This window comes from Chaetura pelagica, unplaced genomic scaffold (assembly GCF_000747805.2).
Source record: "Chaetura pelagica isolate M959 unplaced genomic scaffold, ChaPel_1.0 scaffold3, whole genome shotgun sequence".
NCBI lineage: Eukaryota > Metazoa > Chordata > Aves > Apodiformes > Apodidae > Chaetura > Chaetura pelagica.
The window spans coordinates 6,857,469-6,868,370 of NW_009952974.1; the positions used below are offsets into that span (position 1 = coordinate 6,857,469).

The 10,902-nt window shown below is 56.2% G+C and overlaps 2 protein-coding genes across 2 annotated transcripts in view; one reads left to right on the forward strand and one right to left on the reverse strand.

Moving 5' to 3' along the window:
- The window catches only part of RNF25 (ring finger protein 25), a 5,164-nt gene extending 4,712 nt beyond the window's left edge, over nt 1-452 (reverse strand). The window contains exon 1 of the mRNA XM_009996253.1: nt 405-452. Within this exon, the coding sequence (XP_009994555.1) occupies nt 405-452 (48 nt within the window). The remainder of the gene's footprint in view (nt 1-404) is intronic.
- A 16-nt stretch (nt 453-468) lies between these two features.
- The window catches only part of STK36 (serine/threonine kinase 36), an 18,036-nt gene continuing 7,602 nt past the window's right edge, over nt 469-10,902 (forward strand). The window contains exons 1-25 of the mRNA XM_009996254.1: nt 469-528; nt 705-845; nt 1,387-1,464; nt 1,888-2,018; nt 2,252-2,501; nt 2,896-2,989; nt 3,428-3,597; nt 3,813-4,012; nt 4,091-4,217; nt 4,297-4,440; nt 4,685-4,864; nt 5,085-5,182; nt 5,545-5,650; nt 6,072-6,213; nt 6,500-6,627; nt 7,221-7,325; nt 7,559-7,657; nt 7,871-7,965; nt 8,286-8,349; nt 8,553-8,663; nt 8,805-8,879; nt 9,293-9,449; nt 9,843-9,990; nt 10,208-10,367; nt 10,637-10,895. Of these exons, the coding sequence (XP_009994556.1) occupies nt 469-528; nt 705-845; nt 1,387-1,464; nt 1,888-2,018; nt 2,252-2,501; nt 2,896-2,989; nt 3,428-3,597; nt 3,813-4,012; nt 4,091-4,217; nt 4,297-4,440; nt 4,685-4,864; nt 5,085-5,182; nt 5,545-5,650; nt 6,072-6,213; nt 6,500-6,627; nt 7,221-7,325; nt 7,559-7,657; nt 7,871-7,965; nt 8,286-8,349; nt 8,553-8,663; nt 8,805-8,879; nt 9,293-9,449; nt 9,843-9,990; nt 10,208-10,367; nt 10,637-10,895 (3,322 nt within the window). The remainder of the gene's footprint in view (nt 529-704; nt 846-1,386; nt 1,465-1,887; nt 2,019-2,251; nt 2,502-2,895; nt 2,990-3,427; nt 3,598-3,812; nt 4,013-4,090; nt 4,218-4,296; nt 4,441-4,684; nt 4,865-5,084; nt 5,183-5,544; nt 5,651-6,071; nt 6,214-6,499; nt 6,628-7,220; nt 7,326-7,558; nt 7,658-7,870; nt 7,966-8,285; nt 8,350-8,552; nt 8,664-8,804; nt 8,880-9,292; nt 9,450-9,842; nt 9,991-10,207; nt 10,368-10,636; nt 10,896-10,902) is intronic.

A 10,902-nucleotide genomic window follows, 5' to 3' on the forward strand; every position in this document is an offset into this window, starting at 1 on the left:
CCTGGGCAGCTGCTGCTGGCGAGGGGCCGCTCGGGTGCGCGGGGCCTGAGGTCTCCAGTCCGTTCCCTGCCCAGAGCAGGGCCCGCGCGATGTGTCCACCTCGGGGACAAACCCCCCACAGCCGGTGCTTGGCTACAGTTGGGTGAATGGTTTTCCCTTGCAGCAAGTTGAAGCTCGCCTGTTTCAGTTTGTAACCCCTGTGTCGTCCTCCCACGTGCTTCAACCCCCTCATCATCCCAGTGGCCTCTGTTATACCCACTCCAGCCTGTTGACACCTTCCTGGGCCAAAAACTGGCCACAGTATTGCCAGCGTGGTCTTAAGAAGTTCCAAATAAAGGGTAGTAATCACTTTCCTCCAAGTCCTGCCTCTCAATACAGCCCAGAGTGCTGCTAGTGTTCCTCACTGTCAGGGCCCACTGCTGCCTCATGAGACCCTTGCTGTCCACCAGCATCTCTAGGCCCTGTCCTATGCTTCTGGCAGTCATAATTCTGTCTGCACTCACTGATGACATTGCTTTGGATGCCAAGGTACTGTGAGTACCTCTATGAGTGTGCAGGGGCCTGATGGTGGGGCCCCAGTTCCAAGGGATCCAGTGAACAAATGTCTTGTTGGGTGTACTCGTGGAGTCCTGTTTGGGTTAAATGCAGCCTCTGCCAGGGTGGGAAGGAGCCTGATCTGATCCCAGATTTGCCTGCTTTGAAAGGTGGTGGCCTTGAAGTTCATCCCCAAGGTGGGGCAGTCTGAGAAGGAGCTGAAGAACCTGCAGCGGGAAATTGAGATAATGAGAGGCCTCCATCACCCCAACATCGTCCACATGCTCGACACCTATGAGACTGACAAAGAGGTGAAGGGGACTACTCTGGGCAGATGCTTTTCCTTCACTGGGGCAGGGGAACAAGGACTGGCTCTTGCTGTTGTAGGAACCTCTTCTTCAGTAGGTGCGGGTGACAACCTTCCAGGGCCTGGTCAGTGTTTTTCAGAGCCCTCCAGTGTGTGCTGTGTGGGGAGCCAGCACCTATCTGGGCTGGGTGGGGTGCACTAGGTCATATGCAGAAGTGAAGGAGCTGGGCAGAGGGTGTGTGATGCAAAAGGAGAGAGGTTTGGGATCACAGGATTAGGGTGACTCTTCAGTGATTTAAAACTCTCATGGAGACAGTATGATAAGAAAGGATTGGAGACTGTGCTATGGGACATGTCATGCCCTTGCTGCAGTGCAGCCACAGGGCTCTCTCCCATCACAGGTTCCAGCCCAAGCTGATGGGCTGTGCATGATGATACCACATCTTCTCCCTCAGATTTTCTACCCTGCTCTGTCCTGGTCCCCAGCACATGGTGGGGATGTGACTGGGGAGTCCTTGATCTCAGCGTGCTGCTTTTTCCTGCAGGTGGTGGTGGTGGCTGACTATGCAGAAGGGGAGCTCTTCCAGATCCTGGAGGATGATGGGAGTTTGCCTGAGGACCAGGTGACTGTCGTGGTTGTAGCCACTGCAGTGTTTGCTGCAGGATGGAGAGAACAGGATTTGTCTGCCTGCAGGCAGCGGGTCTCTGCTATGGGCCAGGAGACATCAGGAGGGTGAAGATGCCTCTGGCACTTGACCTGGTAGAGCTTCTGAAGGGGTTGGAAAGGGGACCAAGTTGCACTGGGAGACAATGGGGTCCAGCAGGGACCTTGGTTTCCCTCTTGGAAGGACCTCAGCACCAGGCTGCTTCCTCAGCTATTGGCCTACCCCAAGGAACTGCTGACCCACAGCTGGGGCTAGTCCCTGCCTCAAACAGTGCAAGGGCAGGAGTGGGGATACTGGGGGAGCCAGGCTGTAAGGTACCCCATGGCTGTGCCAGCTGGTGGCACTATGGGGCATAGGGTGAGGCTCCCGTGTCTCTGGCAGGTCCAGATCATAGCTGCCCAACTGGTCTCTGCTCTCTATTACCTGCACTCCCACCGCATCCTGCACCGTGACATGAAGCCCCAGAACATCCTGCTGGGCAAAGACGGCGTGGTCAAGCTCTGTGACTTCGGGTGGGTGCTGGGGGCACCTGGGCTTGGGGCAACCAAGGGGCATCTTGGGTGCTGTAGAGGAGGAGGGGAGAGTGTGGAAGTGGACCTGGATTCTGCATATTTAAAGGCTGAGCAGGGATGGGGAGGATTTTGGACTCCAGAAGGAAGAGGTGGTGGTAAACTCATAGGATCTCCCTGGGAGCTGCAATGAATGTTTCATCCTGAACTGGCCATCTGTGCTTTGCTCTGAGCAGGTTTGCCCGGGCCATGAGCATCCACACCATGGTGCTGACCTCCATCAAGGGCACCCCACTGTACATGTCTCCTGAGCTGGTGAGGGAGCAACCGTATGACCACAAGGCAGACCTGTGGTCCATGGGCTGCATCCTGTATGAGCTATTTGTGGGCACCCCTCCCTTCTACAGCAGCAGCATCTTCCAGCTCATCAGACTCATTGTCAGGGAACCCATCAAATGGCCCGAGGCCATAAGCCCAGTCTTCAAGGTAAGGGAAAGGCCGTGTCTGTGGGTTGAGATCTGTTAATGCAGCTTTGGCCTCGTCTGCTGCTCTGGTGGGTCACTCTTAGGTTTTGTGTCCCCTAGCAGGGATTTTGGAACACAGATAAGGGATGAGAACTAGTCCTCCTGAGAGGGAGCAGCAGTTGTCACTGCTGTCCATAAGCTGGGAGACTGGGGCTGACAGCAGAGGAGTGATTTACTGGGATGGGGAAGGGAAGTGTCTTTCCATCTGCCCCGAGCACTGGAGCCACTCCTTTCCCAGAGCCAGGCAGGGTGCCAAACCTCCAGGGTGCCCTCAGTGGGGGAGATGGTGGGTACACTCTGCTTGTTAGTGGGTGCTGAGCATCTGTTGGTGACCCTGGTGCTGTGCTGCCCTGTAGAGCTTCCTGCAGGGACTGCTAACGAAGGACCCCTGCCAGCGCCTGTCGTGGCCGGAGCTGCTCTCTCATCCCTTCATTGCTGGGCAGGTTACTGGTGAGTAGAGGCTCTTTTTCCAGTGCTGGCCAGGTCTGCTTCCTCCTACTACTGCCTGCAGGCTGGGAGGACCACCCTACCCTTTTATTTTTACTACGCTGGTCTTTGCCTCCCTCCTCTCAGCTCTCCGCAAGCACTGTTCCCTAGCTTCTGCCACTGTTGTTTCTCTGGGTCTCCCAGGATTCTCCTGGATTCTCAATGCAAATCACTCTCCCTGTGTCCTGAACTGCTGCTAACCACTGGAGCAGATTGCCTAGAGAGGTGGTGGGGTCCCCATTCCTGGAGACATTCAGGGTCAGGCTTGATGTGGCTCTGAGAAATCTGTTCCAGTCTGAGATGTCCCTGCTTATTGTAGGGGGGTTGGACTAGATAACCTTAAGAGGTCCCTTCCAACCCAAGACATTCTATGATTCTGTGATTCTGCCCATGCCTCCCTAGTGATTGATGACATAGAAGAGCATGGGATCCCAAACCCCTTCACCACCAAGCTGTCCCCAGAGCTGGAGGCCCTGAAGGATCAGCAAGCCCAGTCCATGGCCCCCAGGAACGGTCAGTCCAAGATTCTGAGAAAGGCCTGGCAGAAGATGGTTGAAGAGACCCAGAAAAAGGTGGGGGAAAATGTGGGATTCCCCTGGCTGTCTCCCACAGTCAGGGCAAAGGAGGGACACTGAAATGGGACCTGGGGGGAGAAGACAGGAGGTACATGGGTCAGGCTGGGGTGTCAGCCACACACAAGGCAGAATGTGAAGTCCTCAGGGTTGTGGGATCCAGGGAACTCATTTGGCTGGGTAACCGTGCCCTGACCAAGCTTCTCTGCCAACAGGAGCAACTGAAGGCAAGTGATGCATCTATGAAGGACTCTGGCAAAAGATGCCCAGGGCATAGACCCAGTGCAGCTCCAGAGAAGGCAGCCACTGGAGAGGGGGAGCCACCATCTGCCTCCAACAAGAAGAACCGGGGTGTCCTGCAAGGAAAGAGCAGCATGGCAGAGTGGGAGCTGGAGGAGCCTCCTCCCAACCCATGGTGAGGAAGGGCTGGGGCTGGGACAGGAGGAAGGGGGGAAGGCAGGGTCATTCACTGACCACACAGTTTCCTCAACAGGGAGCACAGCATCAGTCAAGACTATGAGAGGGAGTTTCCTGGAGCTGGGGCCACTCTGCAGCCTGGTGTGGGCAGGGCAGAGAGCTTGGACAGGAGCAGCATTGAGCCTGTGGACTTGGAAAGTGAGGTAAGAGGGTGCCTTGTGGCTGGTACAGAGACCCTTGGGCAGGCAGGGTGTGTGGCACCAATCCTGTCTTTGTGGCTAGGGGCTGGAGAGCCATGAGGAGTGGCAGCACCCGAGGGAGGCCGCTGAGCCCTCAGCCGTGCAGCTGGGCACACCACTGAGCCTCCTGAGGGACCCGGCCTTCCGGCACCATGTCCAGGCCCACCTGGCAGACTCTACTCAGCAGGTGAGTGATGGCTGGTCCAGGCAACTACAGCTGGGGACATGGATGCAGCCTTCTTCCCCAGGATTGTGTTGGGAGCATCAGTCCAGCTGGCAAGAAGATCCACTACTTCTTTAGGAGCCAGAGCTGTCTCATGCACTTAGCTTATCATCTGCTTCCCTGCTGTCCCTTGCCTGGTTGGCTGCCCCATGGCTGATAGGCCAAAACTGCTGCTGATCATGATCTCTTCTGGATTCTCTGTGTCCAGGTCCTGGAAGGGATGCTGGAGGGAGGCTCTTGTCTCCGTCTGGTGCTCCGTGTTGTGGACAACCTCCTAGCTACCCGATGTGACTCTGAGCTGCAAGACCACTTCTGCCAAGACCTTAATGTGCCTCTGTCTCCACTGTGTCTAGCTAAGCAGATCCTGGAGAGTGGTAGCACCAAGCAGGTGAGTGTAGGACCCCAGAGAAATTTGTGTTTATCCCAGCCTGACAGAATGCTGGTACAGAGGAAGCCCTGGTGTCCTGCCTGAGCTGGCTCACAGGGCCGGTGCATCTTCCAGGCACCTTTAGGAAAGGGGAGGTCCTGGCAGGGAAGGATCCTGCCACAGTGGTGTTGGGATGTCCAGCAGACAACCCCCACTTGCTGTTTCTTTCTGTGTCCTGCAGCAGCCCTGGTGTATCAGAGTGCTGACAGACCTCCTTATGGTGACCACAGTTTATTTCAACAGTGAATGTAGCCTGGAGGAGAGTGGGCAAAAGGACAGGTAGGGACAACTCTCTGTGCTCTGGGATCTGCTGTGGCCACTTTGGGAACCCAGCAGTAGGTGGGATGATGGTGTTCATACTCTGTGGCTGGAGCTGTCTCCATGGGGAAAAAGCCTCATGGACTAAGGGCTTCAGTGCCATATCAGTGTGCTCAGAGAGGAATGCTTTCCATGAGCGGGACCAATTAATGGAAAGACCCAGCTGACTAGAGGCCAGTTGTGCTGCCTGCTGACAGCAGCTCACAGTGCTAGTGTGTGCTGCCTGCTCCATTAGCCAGGGCAACATGGGCCTGGCTAGGTCCTGAACTTACAGCCAGGGGCCATGTTTATCTGCTCTCCTCTGCCCCTGCTGCCTCCCCCAGCCTGCAGGCCTTTCAGGACAGAGCTAGCTGCTTCCTAGCCCGGCTGCCGGGGCTGCTGGCCGAGCCAGCCAACAGCAAGAGGAGACTCTACCAGCAAAGCCTCCTGGTAAGGGTGCCCCTGTCTCCCTCCTCCCTGCCCTCTTCCCCAAGGACAGAAGCTGTGGGGCTGGGGGGGTGTCAGGGGAAGTGCAAGCTGAGGACCGTGCTCCCAACTGTGGGGTCTGCTGCGTTCTAGTCAGGGCAGGCTGTCTCACCTGCTGTGGTTTTGGAGGGAGATCACATTCAGAAAGGAGCTTTCTGAGGGGCCATCTTCCCTGGCCATGCCTCCATGTCTATTCTTCTCTCAGCTAGCATGCAGCCACATGTGGCTCCTACCTGGCTGGAGAGGGGACACTTGGTAGTCCCTGAAACTCCAGCACAAATCCTTCTGCCATCTCTGCTATCCTGCCACAGCGTCATTCCCCATCATCCTTCTCTCTCCTTCCACTCTCAGTCTGCAATGATGGCAACCCCTATGTCTCCCCCAGTGCTTCAGTCTGCTCTGTGAAAGCCTGGATGTGATATGCCCTTCCATCTCTGCCTCCTTCTATGGCAGCCTGCGAGAGGAGCATCAGCCACTTCTGACCAGACTCCTTCAGGAATCCATATCTGAGCAGCCTGCTCTGCAAGGTAGCAGTGGTGATAGCTTGTCACCTTCTCCTGGGGTTTTCTCTCTCCCTCCTGCTCTTGGCTTGGAGCACTGACTGCCATTGCAGTGCTCTTGGCCAGAGGAGGTGACTGAAGCTTGTCTGCTAAAACCACTGCTAGCCAAGACTCTGCTTTTCTCTCCCTCAGTCTCAGATCCATTCTCATGTCACAAGCCTGACTTCTCCTCTCTTGGCTTCCAATCCCTTCCTGCTGCCCCTCAGCGTCCCTCTCCCTTAGCACATGTCTCCCAAGCTCTGTCCCTGTGCAGGTGCAGTGATGGAGGCCAACTCATCCCATGAGCAGAGCCCACATGTGGCAGACATCTTCATGGCTGCATTGGCTGCTGCCTGCAGCATTCCCTTGGAGAGGAGTGGCTGTCGGGAAGCCAAGCAGCAGGTCAGGCCATCTGTAGGGTGTGGAGGTGTGGTCCCTGCAGGGGCATCAGTCCTTTTAGTAAGGATCTATTTGTCAGCAGCAGAATGAAGGGCTGAGGTCCTTTGGCTTCGGGGGCTGCAGGGCTGGCATAAGCAGCCTGCTCCCTCCCAGCCAACAGCTGAGTTTCAGGAGTATAAGGACTCATAAGTCAATTATGAGACTCACACAGAACTGTGGGATGAGCCAAGTGAAAAACTAGGCAGTGTAGAGAAAACATGAAGAATTCTTACAGGACAGTGATATGAACTGTAGGAAATCTGAACTTAAATGAACAATTAATAAGAGGGAAAACAAAACTACAGATTTACATTTGATCCTATAACTCAACTCTGAGTCAACAAGGAGTGAAGCAGAGGAAGAATCTCACCTTGCTCATCTGAGCTCTGGGATGGTGCATCAAAGCCATGCTGGGTCATGGCAGATGGGCATCCCTTCCTGACTGCAGGCAACATGTAAGAAGCAGATGCCTTCTTTCATTAATTTGTTGCTAGCATTAAACTCTTTCTTAAGTCTGTGCAGTGCTTTAGGTGTGCAAAACAGGCTGATTTCTGCAGGTTGCTCAGGAGGTAGCTGAAACTCTTATGGAGGGAGAGAGCCAGAAGCTTGGGAGACTGTTGGGGAGACTAGAGCACCCAAGCTGCTCCTTGAATGTGCTGAAGGTAATGGTCCCATCCATTTATCTGGCTGTGCCCAGAAATGCCTGGATGTTTAGTCTGGGGTTAGGAGCATGGGGAAGGGGGAACTGTGGCCTCAGCCCTCAATGACTCCCATCTCCCTGGTGTCAGTTGTTGAATAAAGAGCCATGGTAGCCATAGGATGTGACTGGGATAGGCCTGGTTACTGTGGCCCTGTCCCCAGGGGCTGGTATGCATCTCTCCCCTCTGTCTTGCAGATCCTCTATGCTGGCTGCCATGCCAGCCTGAGCCTGTGCCAGCACCTGGGAAGGAGCCAACAACTGTGGGATTCCCTCATGCAGCTCCTGAAGGGCAAGGTAGGACTGACCACAGCCCTAGTGGTGGGGAAGAAGTGTGAGCAAGCAGAACACATTCCTCTGAGTGCTGCTCAGAGCAAGCTGGGGAGCATGTGGGGAGAAGAGTTTGAGGGAGCTTAGTCTGGAGAGTGCAGTTCTCCTCCAGGGCCCAGGAACATGCCCTCCTCCTCTCCCAGCCTTGCTGTCCCCCTGTAACTCCTGCTCCCTTGGCAGGTCCCTATGGCAGAGGTGGCCCAGGGGGCAGCCTGTGAGGCCTCTCTGTACCTACTGGCCCTGCTCACCCTGCAGCTCCAGGCCCCCCCTCCCAGGTAAGCACCTGCTTTCACTCACAGGTAGGAAAGGAACATGCCCTGCCCTGAATGGTCCTTTGTCCCACTCCCTGCCCAGAGCTGGGCTTCTGCTCCCACTGATCCCTCCGATCCAGACACACCAGCAGAGTGTTGGGCAGTGTGGGTGGGTGCTGAGGATGAGGTGAGGACCCAGTGTGGACAAGGAGGTGCTGTGAACCAAGGCTCACTCCTCTTGTAAGGTGGCTGCTTCCCAGCCCTGGGGATATTTGGATGCTGCTGCTCTGTGGGATGTGAAGGTGTGGGAACACTGTGCCTCTCTCCTGGTTCCTGTGTTTCAGGCTTGAGGAGGTGGTTACCCTGGCTGTGGATCTCATCACCCAGTCTCCTCTCATCTCCCTTGTGGTAAGTTTGCCCAACCTGCCAGGTCTGCCACTGAGAGCCCTGCAGAGCCCCACATCCCATTTGGGTCTTACTGTTGCTTACTCAAGGTGGGATGGGGACAGGCAAAGCCTGGCTGTCCCTGCCCTGGGCCAAGGGATGAAGAGTCAGTGCTAAGCAGGCAGATGGGGAAGCCCCAAAGGTGTTGAGTGCTCTCTGTCCCACAGGGTGCTGCAGCATTCCTCCTGGCACAGCTCAATCAGCACACGGTGGCCTTCGAGCTCACGGCAGAAGAGATCCTACCAGTGGTGACAAATACTCTGACAGCATCTGCTGAGGTATGGAATGGGGACAGAGGAGCAGGGAAGCCATGCTGTCACCCCATTGTGGAGGTGTGCAAAGATGGGCTCAGAAGGGTGCAGGTGTGGTGCTGCTGCCCTCAGACGCAGCTCCAGCCTCTTCACCACTCTGTCTTACAGCTGCAGCTCCCCCCACCAATGGGTGCTGGTCTCTACGATGGGCTCTTTTTCCTTCTGCTGAAGCTCCTTGACCAGGTACCAGTCTGCCCATCTCCCTTTTTCCTGGTCCCTGCTGAAAGATCTGGGAGCAAAAGGGCCTCAGTGGGGATTGGTAATAGAGGCTGAGGCAAACCATGGAGCTGAGCAGCTTTGGCTGAGCTGTGCAATGCCTTGACAGTCACCTGGGTTGTCTGTGGAGCTCTGGAAGGTTAGCAGGAGAGTGATGTGCAGGAAGGGGTGATCCACGGGTGCACTGGAGTGAGAGAAGGCAGATGCCCTGGGACTGGCACCGTCAGTGGGTGCAGCTGCCTGGCCCCCTCTGCTGCCCTGGTCCATGTCCCTCCAGCCCTGACTTCCCAGGATCATGGAGCTGGCAGAGCCATGTACAAAAATCCTGAGGAGCCAGGGGGGAACATGAAGCCCTCTAACATCTACCTTCCCACCTCTAGGAGCATGTGATCATGGAGCAGGGCTTTGCCGCCTCGGAGCTGTGGAGTGTGATGTGGCATCGTGGTGCTGCAGTGCTTCGTGCAGGCAGCGACCAGGCAGCACTGGAGGGAGACCCCGTGCTGGCAGAGCCAGACTGGAACCTCCTCTCCCCTCGTGGTAGGTGCTGCAGGACAGCAGGGCATCTGCCCTGCACCCTGCTCCACATCCTGCTCTCACTTGCCTACACCTGTCCCTGTCAGCACCTGGTCCTTGAGGTCAGATGGGCTCAGGGGGCTTTTCTTGAGGATGGCTGTTGTCCTCTTGCCTGTCCTGTGCCCAGTCAGCAGCAGCTCACCTGAGCTGGCTGTGGAGGAACAAGAAAATGTGTCTGCTGCAGGGGAACAGTCACCCTGGCAGATGTGACCACCATGGGTGGAGACTGGCCTGATCTTAAGCAGGGAAGCACAGAAGCAACCTTGGAGCAGCCTTGAGGCAGTACAGACAAACAGAAAAGAGGAGACTTTTCAGCCTTCCCTAGCTTTGCCACTCTGCTGTGCTGTTTCCCTGCAGGCACCCTGTTCTTCCTCAGCCTGGCCCTCTTTGTCTTCACTCATGAGTCCCACCGGTGCCTGCCTCAGCTTATCCAGCCCCAAGGTGTCCTCATGGTGACGCTGAAGAGGCTGCTGTCCCCTGGCTTCCTGGCATGCCTGGCACAGACGTGAGTAGTGGGGAGGGCTGAAGTGGGCAAAGCTCAGCTGGTGACTGGGGCTTGGACACGAGCACACAGAGGGCTGAGAAGTTCCTGACCTGGCACTTGCAGGGCACAGCTCACCTGCAGAGCCTCTCATTATTGCCTGGTGTGGAGAACATCCTCTGCCTCTTGCTCTGATGTTTTTCTGATCACCTTTGTGTTAAGCTCTCTCTAATGAACACAGGCAAGCTGGAGAGGATGGCGACCCTAAGCTCGTCCCAGCTGTGGTGATCCAGACCTGCCAGCTCCTCTGTTCCCTTTTTGCCCTGGATGTGGATGGAGACACCTTAGCATTGGTCATGGAGGCTGTGAGAGGTGCCCAGATCCCTTCCCAGCTGCTACAGGTATGTACCCTCTTGGCCCTGTGTTTCTCTTCCCACCCATACTGTGGAAGCACCTCCCCACACTGCAGCCCCCGGTGCGTTGCACCATTTCCCACCGTGCTGGTGGTTTCTGCCCACAGAGACGTCACTTTGGTGCCATGCAGCCCTCAGAGCAGCTTGGCCAGCAGCTGGGCTCTGCACTGACCTGCTGGCAGCCTTCATCTGCTGCTTGACTCGTCCCACACGTGAGGACACCTCACTCAGCACTGCTCTGTCTCCTTTTTCCTTAGGTCTGCTCTTGCTATCTGCCCCTCTCGTGCACCGAGGTCCCCATGAGCCTCTTGTACCGCTTTGTTGTGTCTGATGAGCAGGTCATAGACCAAATGGCCAGGGAAGCTGCTGCCTCAGAGCACATCATTGCCTTCTTGACGTCTGCCTTGTTTTCAGACCTCCCCACACTCACAACTGACCTCCTGTCTCTCTTGGCCCATGTGGCTCGGGCCAGCCCAGAGCACTTGCCCGTTCTCCAGAGGATCCTGAGGGGCTGGGGTGGGGG